This window comes from Lygodium microphyllum, chromosome 10, assembly GCF_053477565.2.
Source record: "Lygodium microphyllum isolate KBCC chromosome 10, Lygodium_microphyllum_v1.1.10, whole genome shotgun sequence".
Classification (NCBI taxonomy): domain Eukaryota; kingdom Viridiplantae; phylum Streptophyta; class Polypodiopsida; order Schizaeales; family Lygodiaceae; genus Lygodium; species Lygodium microphyllum.
In genome coordinates, this window is record NC_141144.1 from 63,185,515 (window position 1) to 63,202,387 (window position 16,873).

General features: G+C 38.6%; 1 protein-coding gene across 1 annotated transcript; it reads left to right on the forward strand.

Moving 5' to 3' along the window:
• The first annotated feature begins 1,569 nt into the window (after window positions 1-1,569).
• On the forward strand, window positions 1,570-3,571 carry LOC148030083 (uncharacterized). The gene is made up of 2 exons (XM_087686359.1): window positions 1,570-2,391; window positions 2,643-3,571. The coding sequence occupies exons 1-2, from the start codon at window positions 1,842-1,844 to the stop codon at window positions 3,017-3,019; spliced, it is 927 nt and encodes a 308-aa protein (XP_087542485.1). The 5' UTR covers window positions 1,570-1,841; the 3' UTR covers window positions 3,020-3,571.
• Window positions 3,572-16,873: the final 13,302 nt, after the last annotated feature.

Genomic DNA, 16,873 nt, shown 5'->3' on the forward strand with positions numbered 1-16,873 from the left:
GATTTTTATTATAATCCACTTTGAGTGTGTCCACTGCACAAATAAAAGACAATCCAACTCCTAATGCTCCAAGGGTAACTAAATGTGTAATGCATTTAAAGCAACTTAGTGCTTGGGCTATGTAAACTCCTCTATGATGACTTCACCAACTTCATAAACTATCAATTGCCCTCTTTCCTAGTTGCTTGTCTTGGGAATTTTACTAATTGGTGGTGCTTTGGCTTGTATTACTATAAGTTCATTTGCGATTCATGTTTTATTTCCTTTGAAACATTTTGATTACTTTAATGGTTCGATTATATCTTAATATACGTTTGCAAACACGAAAGTTGCTTCATTATCTGCAACATACCAATGTTTTTGTTATAATCCACTTTGGAGTGTGCCAATGGTACAAATAAAAGAAAATCACACACCTAGAGCTCTAAGGGTAACAAAATACACCATGCATTTAAAGCAACTTAATGATTATGCTTTGTGAACTTGTTTATGATGCCTTTACCTACTTCATTAACTAGCCATTTTCAGTGTTTCCTAGTTGCCTATCTTGGTAATTCTACTTTGTTGTTCTTTGACTTGTATTAGTGTAAGTTCACTTGTGGTCCATGTTTTGGTTCCCTTAAAACATTTTGATTGCTTTAATGCTTTGACTTTATCTTATGTATTTACAAACACCAGTTGCTAGATTATCTTCTTGTGTGGTGGTACCCCATGGTACCAGCCAAGATTAACAAGTGCTTTTCCAAGAGCTATCTTATTTTGGTCTACAACCCATATTATGACTTTGAAATGCTAGATGGTCTTCATCTCACTTGCCTTTCTTCATGCCACTCTTTAGGGAAGCCTCCTAGATGTGCAATCTTCTTGAAGCTTCATTATCCAATGGATAGATAGTGTCTATTATATTTTGTTTATATACTTGTTTAAATTTCCTTTCGTACCTCCTCTTGACTCTTGTCATTTGTTTGATTTCTTCTTCAAATTTCTTATTGGCAATAGCTACCTTGATTGCCAATTTTTTCTCTAACTCAATCAGGCACATGCATATTTTGGCCAATGCATCCTTGAATACCATATTGTTTACCTCCATGTTGTAGATGTGTTGCCATAGGTGTTTCTTCCATGGGCTTAGCTCTGTTGTTGGCTTGGATGTGTTGCTAGGACTGTAGAAAAGGCATGTTGGTACCATAACTTAAGTCTAACCCTCTCCTTTAGGCATCCAAGGGGTTAGGTTCTTACCCTCTCCTTTAGGCATCTAAGGGGTTAGGTACCAAAGGGAAGGTTAAATGAGAGCTAGTGTTAAAGCAAGGTTTTTAGTAGAGAGAAAGCGTGAGAGAGAAAGTTGATGGAGAGATTGTGTGGGAGCATGTGAAATACCGCCAGCAAAAGTTTTGTGAGAAGTTGATCGCCAGCACACCTCCAGTCGACGTGGCAAAGAGGGTCCACTTACTCACGATGGCAAGCTTTCTGTGACGAGCTGGATGGCTGAAAAGTCAATCTTTTCATGAGGCCTTGCCGCCGTGTCCTAGGCTCTTCTTTTGGATTCATGTGCATTGGCATCATCGCCTCTCTCTCTCTCTCTCTCTCTCTACTGTCCAGTCCTCTCTCTCTCTCCTCTCGACTGTCCAGTCCTCTCTCTCTCTCTCCCCTTCTACTTCTTCCTGTCCTCTCGACTGTCCAGTCCTCTCTCTCTCTCTCTCTCTCTCTCTCTCTCTTCTTCCTGTCCTCTCGCCTGTCCAGTCCTCTCTCTCTCTCTCTCTCCTACTTCTTCCTGTCCTCTCGCCTGTCCAGTCCTCTCTCTCTCTCTCTCTCTCTCTCTCTCTGCAGGATATTATAAACCAATGACGGAGCAGTCACGAAGAGAAGCTGCCGTAGAACACTATACAACTAACTTCCAAGAAGAAGATGGCGCCCGTGAAGAAGCAGAAAATGAAAAAAAAGAAGACGCAGAGGTGGCCATAGCTGCTGATGCCCGATGGGATTGCGGCAGCATGCTGTACGATGCATCCGAACTCGTTGCTTTCACAAAGTTATTGCCTGTCATCGATCATGCCGACCAGAATACGAGCAACAGTGCCGATCAAACAGCTACATCTTCATGCAAGAAGAACAATATACGTTTCAGGCCGCCCTCTGATTCTACTCTATCGTCTCCGTTTACAATACTTAAGAAATACAGCAGCAGCAGCAGCCTGCAGCAAGGACCTCCTGCCAGAATGATCCGCGACAGATCGCTGCTTGAAAATTGCATCAACCCACATGATCGTGATCATCAGAAGGCCCAGGGATTCAGTGCAAGTATCCGGCCGGCGCATGATCAGCAGCCGAAACATGATACTGCGTGGTCCTTTGCCAAATGGATCAGGCTCATGAAGCGAACTCTACGCACAGGTTCGGTGACAAATTACGTGAAATTAACACGTAATATCAAAGAAATTTGTCAATTGTTCAAACAATTGCTCCAACAAAACTTAGTATAGATAGTTTTCAAAATCGCTGTGGTCCGTCACAACTTTGATACTTTCTATATAACGTTTAAAAGTTTCCAAGGTCAAGCTCGATACTACAAAAATCTAACACCATTCGCTTCCAAATTTATTGTGAATATTGACCGGGGGTTGTTTTTTTGGGGGTGATATTAGGACACAATCTATCTAAGCAGCAAAGATGCCCACACGAGGAGGCCATTGAAAAGATAGTTAAGCATAGCGCTCCTCGCAGTGATTACTGCAAGTACCATACTGTCCACCATCACCACTACCACCATCATCACCACCACCTCCACCATCTACTATACAATAGTAGTGATGATAATCTTTTGCTTAATTATCAAGATTGCGATCAACTTGATGATCAAGGTCCTTTAGTTAGTCATAATCATAAAGACCATCATGATCAACTAGTTGCCCACAAGGTAGTTAAAGGATGTTCACATCCTTGTAAGATTAGGCATGCAGAATCTACCAGGTTAAGCTTTGATACAATTTCCAAGCTTAGCATAAACCAAAATTGGATGTAATTATTTATTGAACTTGTGATCATGTGTTTTATAGGGGCAGAAGATAAATGTAAACATAGAGTCTTGTTCAATACCACCATGACATCTCAAGGGGGAGGTAGATTGAGTGTCTTTATAAAACTTCCAAAGAGATACTTATATTATTTGAAATCCTAATTATGTGATTTTAATTGTATATTTGCTCTATTTGTAGTACATATATGCTTGTTCATATCTTTTAAGCAAGTGGTTATTGTATATTTGTGAGTTGTAGATTTTATACTTGAATGGGAATTTAATATCCACTCTAATTGCTTTGGTCCCATCTTTCGTAAGAGATAAGTTGGTGGGATTGATTGGTTTAAGATGGTGTGGGTAAGGCCTTGAGGTGGGGAAGAACCTAAAAAATTGAGATTTTCTATTTGAAAACCTAAAATGAATACTTCATAATGAAACACTTTTGGTCTTTCTTACGTTGGTTTTTAATGCAAATTCTTTTTGGGCTAACAATAAGACATATTTGTAGAAGAAGTAAATTTGCAATAATTGTTTTGTATCTTTAAATTACTAGAATTACTTAAGTTCATGGCGTTCCTTGTTATTTAGTTAGAAGTTGCAAAGTTTTGACTTCCTTGTCTTTCATGGATTACCACTACATGAGGGTCAAAAAATCAAAATAGAGCCTTGTAAAAAAATATTTAAGTTGCTAATTAGCTAAGGTTTTAGAAGAGTAGACCTTCCAATTTTGGTCATTTTGATACAAGTCATGAGAGAATATATGGTTCATTTTAAGAGAGATGGCATTTTCCCACCAAAACCATGTTCTTTACTTTCTCCACATTCATTTGATACGGCATTCTCTTTTCTATCGCTCATTTCCTACTTTATAATATTATTGCCTAGTAGATTATATTTTTTTGTAACATTTACCTATCTCTCTTTGAACAATATAAGTGCATGTAAGTATAAACTTACTATTAAGATAGATTTAATTTATTCATCTTGGAGATGTTTGTATCATTGAGCATTGCTGGATAAGGATGTGGTGAACAAGTTAGGGTTATCAAGACGGAAGCATACAAATTGATGGACTGGATTGCAATATTTATCCAAAAAGGTGCTTTGACTAAAGGAGCCATTGAGGCTCACTTTAGAAGTTGCTATAGTCCAAGTCTGAAGTGTTTGGACAACCAATACAAACTAGAAACAAGGAAGTTCAAATGGACTTTTTGAATTGCTCGAGAAGAGATTTGGTTCATGTATTGATATGTATGTAAGCACAATGGTTGCTTAAGCACAAGGGCAACTTGTTTTTTGGAAGAAAGGGATCAACTTATTTGAAAAAGTAAGGGGGCTACTTGCTATACAAGCATAGGGATTACTTAAGTCTATCTAATAGAGAGAAGAAAGATTGAAATCTTGAGTTTGCTAGCTTGTTTATAAGCCTTTGGATCTCTAATTTGTAGCAATACTTGTTGCAACTAGTAATTGAGGTTTGTTCTTTAGTAAATCAAATGTAGTGGCTGCATGCTTTTGTACTTTGAAAATTGGCAGGGGCAAGTTGAAGAGTACGTAAGCCTTCCTTATTAGCTGACTTAGATTTTGGTCACACAAACCCTTTTCACACTTGAATGCTCATTGAAGTGGTTTGGAGAAGTTATGTTCACATTGGCACTCTTGAAATTGGAAACTTTGCAAGTTTTGTTCACATTTGAAGCTATGAACTAGATTGCTGCAAATTGGATTCACACTATAGTCACTTGAAGCTGCTTTAAATTGAACATATTTAAATAGCTGTGTTCACCATGCAAAATTTGAATTGGTTATTTGTGAGTCACATGCAAAGAATCATTTCTACATTGGGAAGCATCTTTTAGTGAGTTGGTTCAATTGGTCTATGTTCACATCGTAGAGAAGAAAATCGATTTTTTGGAAGGTCTAAAGAGGGTTTTTATACAATCTTTTGTGAGCTATTTTTGCTTGAAAATTTTGTCAAAATTTTTAGAAAGATTATATAGAAATTTAGCATGCACTGAGAAGTGCTTGGTAAATGGTTTGTATTTTCCTTTGAAATTATTTACACCTCCAAAGTAATTTAACTATGTGTGTGAAATTGGTTTTGCATGTGTACCTTTAAAGATATTTGGATAAATGGTTGATTGGTATTTAAGATTAATTTTCTTTTACATGCACCATGAGTATAGACTCTACTTGATAAGACGTGTGTTGTGAGAAAAAGTAGCCCAAGTATTGAAATGATAGCATGAAGCCTCCAAAAATAGGCTAGTTTTGGAGAAAGCTTGGCATAACCCTCGAAAAGTAACATACATGATTTAAAAGGTTAACCTAACCCTTGAAAAAAGCAAAGCATACCTTTGAAAAGTTAGCCTGGTCTTTTGAAGGAAGTGGTTTATCTTTGCATCTACAAATATGTTGTGTATGGTGTGGTTTTGTCTAATCTCTAATTTCCATTTCCAATGCTCTTTTTCCTTTAAATTTCTTTTTCTCTCAAGGTGACTAACACGAGTAAGAAATATTGAACCTTGTAAAGGACAAGAATTACATGTAGGCTTAGCACTAGTGTGTCACTCAGAGAGGCCAAGTGGGTGTGACTGCATGACGCAATCCTACCATGAAGATTGCAGGGTGACATCCATTAGGTCATGCTAGGAGGATTGTGAAAAGATGAGAGAGAGAGAGAGAGAGAGAGAGAGAGAGAGAGAGAGAGAGAGAGAGAGAGAGAGAGAGAGAGAGAGCTCTTTCAAGACAAAAAACACATAGAGAGAAGGCACACAAGATGAGAAACTAAAATCCTAGCCTTTCTTCTTTTTCTTCTTCACTATATGAGTTTGCCTCAAATAAGAGAGAGTACAACATACATTATATACAAGTGGTCCATGATATGAACATGCTAAGTAGAAAGATGGCTAGATAGATATTCTATAACTTGGGTAGGTAGACTAACTGATTTCTAGTTGTAAAGTATCATTGGAATGATATTTCGATGCAAGTATCAACCATGTCAGTGATATGAATGTGAAAATGGTTATCTAGGAATGTGAGTGTTAGCTCGTGTTGAGCTCAATATCTCAATAGATTGGGTAGTGTTTGTGGTTGCCCCTATGCACAAGGGCCTATTCGATGACCAACAATGACAAAAGAAGGGGCAATAAATGGTCAGGTGGCCTAAGGACTTTTGAGGAGCCTATTGTAAGAGTGTTGAAATAATCTTCATTGTTGATTCAAGGTCATGTACAAATCCTTATTGTATGAAAAATTTATTTATGAGTTTTACATTATTTTCACTTGATTAAAGTGTATTCATTATTTATTCAAAATCTATGTTTTTTAAAAAGGTCATTTAAATTCAATTTTGTACTTAATAACTACACAATCATCCATGAAAAATTGTGGGGTTGAATTGAGAACCTCATGTGGTAGAGGTTAAGTTGTGTGTGAGTAAGTTACAATTCAAATTAAAAATGTATATATTTATTGATTTTTACACATAATGCATAGTGACCAAATCATTAATAAATATTTCACAATAGGAACCATTTAAAATCTAAATTTACAAGAAAAACACAAACATAGAAAACCCCTTTAAAGCAAGTCTCTGAGTCATTGCATTTCATCTAAAGATGCCTCGATGTTGAACTTGAGATGTAAGGCAAAACCCCTACATGTACTTTTTTCTTCTTTTTTTAAAACTTCAAAGAGGAGGGAGAGATTTGGTGCATATAAAGAATAGAAGTTCAACCATGTTCTAGATAAAGATCACATGCATGTGTGTGTGTGTGTGTGTGTGTGTGTGTGTGTGTGTGTGTGTGTGTGTGTGTGTGTGTGTGTGTGTGTGTGTGTGTGTGTGTGTGTGTGTGTGTGTGTGTGTGTGTGTGTGTGTGTGTGTGTGTGTGTGTGTGTGTGTGTGTGTGTGTGTGTGTGTGTGTGTGTGTGTGTGTGTGTGTGTGTGTGTGTGTGTGTGTGTGTGTGTGTGTGTGTGTGTGTGTGTGTGTGTGTGTGTGTGTGTGTGTGTGTGTGTGAGATTCTATATACAAATGGATTAACCCCTATCCTAATCTCTTACTATTCTAGACATAATATTTTTGACCTCTTGAAGTAATCAAGTAGTACTAATAAAACCCCTAATAATAATATAAACCTCTTGAGTTTTTAATTTTCATGCATAAGTAGGAGCAAAAAGTTACTAAGTAATTAGCCATTTTTCCCCTTCATGGTATTGAATAATTGAATTTTTTTAGTGTTAAATGTTTTATATAAATCAACAATAATTGATTGGTTTAGCATATGAGCATACTTGTAACTACATCATCTTATTAGGAAAAGTGTAACATTTTGAGAGATGTATTCCAAGGTCAACAATAATTAAAATAGCCTATGATGAAGGATGGAGATGAACTCATCACAATAGGATTAGAATGGATCATGCCCTTGACTTTTTTTTGTTAGAAAGATATTGACCACATTGCAACTCTCATCTCTTACTGGAAACTTTTCCGCAAAGCTTTTCTCTCTCCCTACTATACGTTTGAGTTCAATGAAGGGTATCCAACTCACCTTTTTTTCCTCATGGCCATGCTTATATTATGACTCCATAAAGTGGCAATTGCACTTTTTTTAAAGCATCTTTATTAAATTGAGTTGTTCATTTTTCAACATGTAACTTGTATGATTAATTGAACTTCAAAGAGGTCATATAAGATAAGGGATTAAAACATTAAGTCTATCACAGAAAGAAGAGATAGCAGAAAGATTCTTCTTAAGAATAGGTGGATGCTTGAGCCTTGAGGCACTATCGTTCACATTTAGAGATTAACTTTTTATTTTTCCCTCATGTATTCAATAAAATAAAATAACACTAAGACTAAAACCATGTATTGTCTGATCCTAGATGAGCCAATTTGTCATTAGTATCCATGATGTGAATGTTCCTATGGAATAAGTTAAAGCCATGATAAGCCAATTACTTAATGCAAATAACATCAATGCAGGCCCCTCACCTTTCTCTCCTTGAAATTATGTTAGGAACCCCAACGAAATCCAATCATTGTCAAGAAGCATAACCATCCATGGACCAAGATTTCAAGAAAATCTTGAGTAAACCTCAACTTGTTGAGCTAATTAAAGGAGATGATGCCTCTAGAAAGACAATGGAACCATGCATTGAATATATGGATGACTATTTCTCATCAGCCTTAGCCAATATTCCAAAGTGAAAAAAATCTACCATGACTAGAAAGAAATTAGTAGATGATGCAAATATTTGGTGGAAGAATCTTTATAGAGCTAAATAAATCAACAAAGCTATAATTACATGGAAAACAATCAAGGGAAAGATTTATAGTCAATATTGTCACATCCAATACAAGGTAGTTAAGATGAATGAAATTTTCAACTTAGCTCTCTTCCTCTTCCTCTCCTTCTCTCATTTCTTCTCCCTCCCTCTCCCTCTCTCATTTCCCTATTATGTTTCGTCTCTCCCCCCTCTCCCTCTCCCTCTCTCATTTCCTCTCCCCCTCCCTCTCCCTCTCTTTAATTTCCCTCTCTTTCTCCCTCTCCCGCTCCCTCATTTCTTCTCCCTTTCTCATTACATTCAAATTATACAAAAAATAAATAAAAAAGAGAGAGAATACACTCTCCCTCTCTCTCTTCCTCTCTTTCTCTCTCATTTCCTCCCCCTCCCTCTCCCATTTCCTCCCTCTCCCTCTTTTTAATTTCACTCTCTTTCTCCCTCTCCCACTCCCTCATTTCTTCTCCCTCTCACATTATATACAAATTATACAAAAATTAAATAAATAAGAGAGAGAATACACTCTCCCTCTCTCTCGTTCTCTCGATCATTTCATCCCCCTCCCTCTTCCATTTCCTCCCTCTCACTCTCCCTTCCCCCCCTCTCCCTCTCTTTCTCTCTCATTTCCTCTCCCTCTCTCAATATATATACACAAATTATAAAAGCAAAAGGGAGAGGGAGAGAGAGAATGCACTCTCCCTCCCTCTCCCTCTCTCATTTCCTCCCCATCCTTCTCCCTCTCCCTCTCTCTCTCCCTCTCTTTCTCTTTCTCTCCCTCTCCGTTTCCTCCCCCCTCCCTCTCCCTCTTTCTCTTTCTCTTTCTCTTTCTCTTTCTCTTTCTCTCATTTCATCCCCCTCCCTCTTCCATTTCCTCCCTCTCCCTCTCCCTCCCTCCCCCTCCCTCTCCCCCCCTCCCTCTCCCTCTCCCTCTTCCTCTCTTTCTCTCTCATTTCCTCTCCCTCTCTCAATATATATACACAAATTATAAAAGCAAAAGGGAGAGGGAGAGAGAGAATGCACTCTCCCTCCCTCTTCCTCTCTCATTTCCTCCCTCTCCCTCTCCCTCTACCTCTCTCCCTCTCTCATTTCCTCCCCCTCCCTCTCCCTCTCTTTCTCTTTCTCTTTCTCTTTCTCTCTCTTTCTTTCTCTCCCTCTCCCTCTCTTTCTCTCTCATTTCCTCTCCTAAACAAGCAAAAGAGAAAGAGAATTAAACCATAAACAAGCAAAAGGAAGAAAGAATGGACTCACCGATGAGATATGGCGAGGGTTTGGCGGCTCCTCTTCGCGATGAAGGCTCCTCCTCTCCTTCGCAAACGACAGCGGCGGCGGCGGCAAGACTTCTTCCTCTCCCTCTCTCACGACAATCGCTCTCATTCTCGCTCTCCCTCTCAAAACGATTGACGAAAATGCGAGAAATAAACCCGCGCTCGATTTCGGCCATTGCGACGCAGATAGCAATGCAAATAGCGATGCCGCTACCTACGTCGCTACCCGTCGTCGCTATAGGTTTAAATCCTTGTAGTGAATAGAAGAACAATGTTAAATTCCAAGTATGCACCCTTGATCCCATTAATTTCTAAGCTAGTACAAGGAAGCCTAAGACGATTCTACTCATGACCTAGAATTACTAGCAGTTGCTTATGCCTTGAAGCTTTGGCAACATTATCTTCTAAGGAAGCCTTTTCAACTTGTCACACATCATCAAAGCCTCAAATGGTTGTTCCCATAACAAGATCTCAACATGAGGCAAAGGAGATAGATGGAAATTTTACACCAACATGATTTTTAAGTAGTTTAATATAAACCAAGGAAGAAGAATGTGCTTGCGAATACCTTGAGTAGAGAAACTTCTCTTACAGCCATTTTTAGAGCATGTAGTCCTATCTTGGAGAAGTTCAGAAAGACTTAGCAAAGGATTAATACTTTGAACCTATCCTAAATACTATCTAGGAACAAAAGGATTACCCAATTTAGATCTCATCATATTCAATGGAAGACAGATATCTTTATTGCAAAGATAGACCTTGTATTCCAAATAATGAAAACTTGAGGATAAAGATCCGAGGAAAGATCCTTAAACAAGCTCACAACACTTCCATAGCAGGTCATATTCTTGGATAAAGAGAGATGTGCTCAATTATGTCACTAGATATATAACTTTTTAGCAAATCAAAGTTGAGCGTTGTCGGAGGGGTTTTTGTCGAAAGGTCGAATCCACCGGGGATCAAAAGTAGAAGGAAGTAGAGATAGGAGATTGAAGAGAATATAGAGAATACCCAAGTGGTAAACACGACAAAAACAAATCACAATGAATTGAATCAATATGTATTGAAAGAACCTGGAATCTTCACACTACTCAGAAGCAATCTTCAGGCATTACTTCTCCTGGAGCTCCTTCATAGACCAAAAACGTAGATCAGAAAAATCAGCTCTTTCTCTGCTAGCCGGAACCCAAATCTGATGGCTCTGTTGGCTTCAAAAGGGGGGTAAAACTACAGGCCACATGCTCACGGATCTCTGAGATCACTCCTTCTTATTCTTTTAGTTCAATCTGCAGTTTTTAGCCTGTTTACAATGATCGTAACACATGCAATTTCGTCAATCTATCCTTCTTATGAAAATCCCCTCATTGGTTGAAAAAGCAACTAGCTTTTTGCATGCCATCCTAATCTAAAAGTTTTTTCTAACTTTTTTGATTTTTTACAATAAATAATATCAAAAATATGCTAAAATTATCCAAAAATCTAGTATTTTCAGATAATCCATGCAACTCCAACTAGTACTAATGGTTTAGATCTCATTGACTCTCTAGATCAATAAAGAAGTCTGATGATGATGCATTCCATACTTTTTCACACTGTGTCCTCATAACATCACGACATCCACCCCCTCTGAACCTGCACATCCTCCAGTATATGCCAAAATCCTAGTTGTCATCGGATTCTGAGTCCTCATCCTCTGCAACCATATCCTTTGATTCTTCATCTTCCATATCTTCTTGTCTAGCCCCTGTATCATGGCCACTATTTTCTTCCAATTCTGGCAACTCATAGGTAGTAGATTCCCGCCTTTTGAATAATTTGATTATTTTCCTTGCTATCAAAATTTTGATGGCTGTCCCATCCAGCTCATTTAATGCATAAGTAGCATTATCAAACACATTTCTTACCACATAGGGTCCAAACCATCTTTTGGAAACTTTACGCATGGCACTATGCTGGTTATCTAAACTGCTATCATAAACCAATACCCAATCCCCATCTTGTATGGTTCTTGGTCTTAGTCTATGTCTTTTGTCAAACCGTTTCTTGTTCTGTATCCTTACTGTCCTTAACTTTGTAGTTGATGCCTCTATGTCTTCCAACTTTCTTTCCAACTGTCTAATGCGTAAGGCCAACAAATCTTGTCGATTCAACTTCTCCTCCCAAGGTAACACACTCCATGTGACTGTCATCTCTTATATTGGCATGATAGGTTTTTGACCATACATCAACTCTGCATGTATATATCCTGTAATAGCACTATGAGTTATTCTATCGGTCCAGAAAGCATAAGGGAGCAATCGTGGCCACTCTTTTACCTTCTCTCCACATGCTTTTGCCAATGTCTTCATAATAGGTGGATGACCTCTTTCACTTTTGCCATTTCCTTCAAGGTTATAGGCTGATGTTAAAGCAAGCTTTATTCCCAACCGTGCAAAGAAATCATGAGCCTCATCTGCATCTAGCTCACTCCTATCTGCTGTAATTTTTCCCACACAACCATATCGACAAAAGATCTCTTCTAAGAGAAAAGTACATACGGCATTTGTTGTCTTAGTACATTAAGCTCTCCCTTCCACTTGATTAGTCAAGTCTTCACGAGCAAGCACAAGATACCTCATTTGCCAAAGACCTGTAGGCATTCTGACCAAATCCACCACCCACTTAAAATGAAGAGACAATGGATATGTGGGTTGCAATCCATCCCGATGTCTCACAGTTGAATACATTTGACATGTTTCCATAAGTATCCATCTTTTAAGAAAAATCCATAGGGTTTCCTCTTGATCTTCTTAAACTCCTCATCTAACCATTCATCTCTCTTTGTTAATGTACTGAGATATTGACCGATTCTCAGCCACTCTCCTGCATATTTGTCTTCCAGAAACACTTCTACACAAGATGCAAAACATCTAAAGTGTCTTCTCTTTGTTGTCCAAGCTTTTATTAATGTTGTAGCAACACCTTGCATTGCTAAATTCACTCTTGCAACATCATTTTCAACCTTAAGAAAGTCATATTCTTCCTCCTCATCCATCATCACATCTTCATTCTCATAGCGTGCTCGAGATAACATGTCTACCATTGGGTTATCTCTTCCTGCAATATGTTGAAATTGAGGCTTCAAAGATTTGATGTATGCAATCCAGCAGAGCATAGCAATGTCCGAGGTAGCACAACTAGTAATCATACCCAATACCGACAAACAATCAGTCTCGATGACTACATGAGCACCCATAAAATACTCCTTATCACATTTAAGGGCTATCACAATTCCCCATAATTCTCTTTTTACATGTGGATATCTTCTCTGTCGTTTAGTCAATACTTTTGCACCAAAGCGTATTAAATATATTTGCCCTTCCTCATCATCTCGCCCAATTGCCCATCCAATCCCGATTGGGCTTGTATCAACAGTAATAATGATAGGCTTTCCATGTGAATAGTTAGCCTTTCTCAACATAAGAGCATATTTTAAGAGTTGCTTCAATTTGTTCATTGCTTTCTAACGCTTCCTTTCCCAATGAAATTTCTGACCTTTCCTTAGAAGCTGATAAAGAACATCGGCTACATGTACAAAGTGAGGAATCCATATCAAATAAAACACACATGCATCCAAGAATCTATGCACCTCTGATAAATTCGTGCATACATCTCGTATTCTATCAATCCCATCTATTTTTGCTAGTGATGGCCTTCGCCCATAAGGCCCACACATATGCCCAACAATCAAAACCTCTTCAACTCCAAAGACAGCCTTTTGTCCAAAAAGAGTTAAATGCACCTCTTCTAGACGTGTCAAAATCCTCTCGCAATCCACAATATGGTCTGCAACAAACTGTTTGTATCCATGAGCATACATCTCTTCATTCTTTTCATCCACTGCACACCCTTTGATTAGAACATCATCCAAGAAGGGCATAGTCAATTGTGGTATAAAATCCCTGAGTACCCTATTCATAGGATTTTTCATGTGTGCCACTGAGTTTGTTGCACCCTGTGGGAGAGTACACATTCGTGCTAACCCCAAAGGAGTCTTCATGGTTGTGATATCCTTGCTTTCAATTGCAAGCTAAAACTGATCATAACCCGAGTAAAGATCACCCAAAGAATAGATCGCTCTACCGGCAAAAGCCTCTGCAAATTCATCAACCACAGGACATGCACCCACATTTCTTATGGTCACTTTATTGACCGATTGCATGTCTTGAATAAATCTCAAAGCCCCATTCTTTTTTGGCACAGTAAACCAACGATTTGAGTATGGGGCTGAAGAAGACTCCAAGATCTTCATAGAATCTTTTCATTTAGCAAATCCATCAGCTTTGGCAAGTAAGCTTTAGGCATTGGAATAGGCCTCAAATTCCATGGTACATGTGGCACAATAAATATGACCATAGAAGAGACAACATTTGGATCCACACAACCTATTTCACTTGGTTAAAATGCAAATGCCTTCCCATATCTAGCCAACATCTGCATAAAACAGTCTCTCTCAACAGACAAAAGAAACCCTTTTGTACCAACTTTCAATTCCTGTAATGCTTCATATATAAACTGATGACCTATATCTTTAGGATCTCGTAAGCTTGGTTGTCTTGACACTTTTTCATACATACCCTCACTCTGTGGTGGAAGTGGCAAAGCAATTGGTTTCACCTTTTTGTCAACTGGCTTATAATTTGTCTCCACAAGTGCTTCAACCCATTGTAATCCTTCTTGCTGAGCAAACAATGCTATAATATCATACATATCCAAAGAACATACTGACAACACTTTGTTTCCAGTCTCATTTTCTATATGTATAGTTGCTGAAATTTCAGCCATAGTGTCAGTAATATTCAGCCCATAAAAGATGCCTAAAATGCCATCATTTTCAGCTAACAATCCCAATGCTCTCAGTTTCTTAGTAGCCCATTTCATAGATATGTGTTCAGCCCTACACAACTTCCATAGGCTTAAACCAACATGAACTATTTGCTGTAAACTGAGAATTACCAATAGTAAATACATGCTTCATTTCATCAAGAGGCGAGTACACCCTCTAAACAGCACTACTGTAGCCCCGCATTACAGCAGTGCTTAATGAAAATCCGGATCTTTGAATTTTCTTACATTTGGAACCAAAGGAGACTCTCGAAGCGTATCACGATTTCTAGGATGATTAACACAAACAGTAAGAAATTGGACTGCTTTTCTCCCATCCTTGCTTCTGACTCTTGTATAAGCAGAACCATCATCAAGCACCTTTGTTTCCATATGCACACCTGTAATATAAGGCTGTCCCAAAATCACTGCATATGAGTAATTATCTTGCACAAAGAAGTGTTGCTCTTCCTGTACATCACCAATCATCACTTTTACATTAGGACATGCAGCATAGAGCTCCCCTAAAGAATTATTTGCAGCCCTCATTTGCCAACCATGATCAGTGTCTACAGGTCATGCACCATTTTCATACAATCCATGCTCAATGACATTTATCTCAGACCCATGGTCAAGTAAAGCAACACAAGGAGTCTCACACTCCCCTATTTTCACTACCGTTTCAGTGGTAGCTCTAGCCCAATGATTTCTTATGTAGTAACTTCGAGGAATAAATCCTAGAGTCTCTTCTCCATATTGTTGCATTTGCCTTACTCCACCATGCGTATTGCTACAAGACAATGCATTTTCAGCCACTTTCTTCTCTTTTCCACATGCTGTCCATTGATTAGTAGCATCATGCATAGACAATCATGTACTTACTTCATGCTCATATTCAGCCCGAATACCCAACAAACCAGTTTCCTCTTCAAATTGCAGCAATGCACTAGTGGTATCACCAAGAAACTGACGCTTCCTTTTAATTATGTCAATGATCTCATCATGAAATTCTTACTTGACAATGCCAAGCACCTCTCCCAAGGTAAATTCCACCCGACTGTTTAAGATCCGTTCTTCAAGAACCTTCTTAATATCTATTGGCTATCTCAATGTCAGATTGCAACTTATATCCTGGTTGCTTACCCTTCTTTTTGCCCTCTTGTCTGTTATCCTGTTTTTGCTCCGACTGACCTCTTCCATAACATGCTCGGGAGGTGGCTGATTTGTAGCTTTAGGTTGATCCACACTTCTTCTTGTCATTCTTTTAGATGTCCCTGCAATATCTTGAATCGTCTCTTTTTCTTTTTTCTTCCACAAGTACATCCGTGTTTTGTATCTTTGCTAAATATGCATACACTGAATATGCATCTACTGGTGATTCCCAACCAGTTATGTCATGAATGTCTTGCCATGCATTAGACATTTCACTATCAGTGACCTTTCTCTTTTCAGCTACATGTAAAGCATGTGTCCATATTTCAGCCTTTGTACCAACCATTACTTGGCCATGCATTCTATCCAACTGTAAATCAAAAGTAGAAGCATGTACTATCGCATAAGCATTTCAGACAGCCAAGTCTTCCAACAACTTCTGCATACCTCCCTTTCCAAAATTCAAAGCAAGAGGCAATCCCATTTCTTGTGCATGGATCTTGCCATCTTTCCAAAAGATAAGTTGTCGTGTCAAGGCCTTCTGATAGGCAACACAATCCTTTCTCTCGTGCTGCAAACAACACACCACATACATCTTTTTCCAATTTTAGGGGCTGCTACCCATCCCCTTTCCTCTTGTCCTTTTTCATCCAATTTTGCAACCTTCAATTGCAGATCCCGCATGCCTTTGACCAATTCATCTAAGACATCTTCCCTAACAGAGGGAACAATAGCAGGTACAGCCATAGGGTTAGCCACATAAGTAGGTGGCTTACTGGATACATCAACTATTTTGCTCGTAACAGTGGGCAAGCTAGAGACATGCAATCTTTCTCTTCTTCTATGCTTCTTCACAAGCTCAGTATTAGCTTCTTTGACATGTCTCCACTATGTTTTCAAACCTGTCTCTGTAGTTTGATCCTCCAGCAAATCATCAAGCTTCTCTTGAAGCTCAGGATCAGCTGCTTGTAGAAACAATTCAATTTTCTGACTTGCGAGAGCTTGCTGTTCTGCGAGATCCAACTGCTCAAATTGACTTTCAAATTCTCTTAACAATTCTGTAGCCACAAGACCCTTATTGGGTTGTATAACCCACTCCTGAAAAGTCTTGCGCGTAATCAAACTGGTGTCCTCAATGTAAAATTCTTCCCTGAGTGTCTGAGTATAATTTAGTAATCCGTGATTTCAGTTCATGAACAGTAACACGTATAAAATACCGACTCCATGCAGATTGAGCCACTCCAAACAATTCCATCTTCTGAGCATAGGTATGTACATATGCAGATA

Bases quoted from the DNA above. Each gene is read 5' to 3' on its own strand.
- LOC148030083 (XM_087686359.1), top strand. From the start codon at position 1,842: ATGACGGAGCAGTCACGAAGAGAAGCTGCCGTAGAACACTATACAACT. The intron at 2,392-2,642 runs GTTCGGTGACAA...GGGTGATATTAG, and splicing joins GAAGCGAACTCTACGCACAG to GACACAATCTATCTAAGCAG.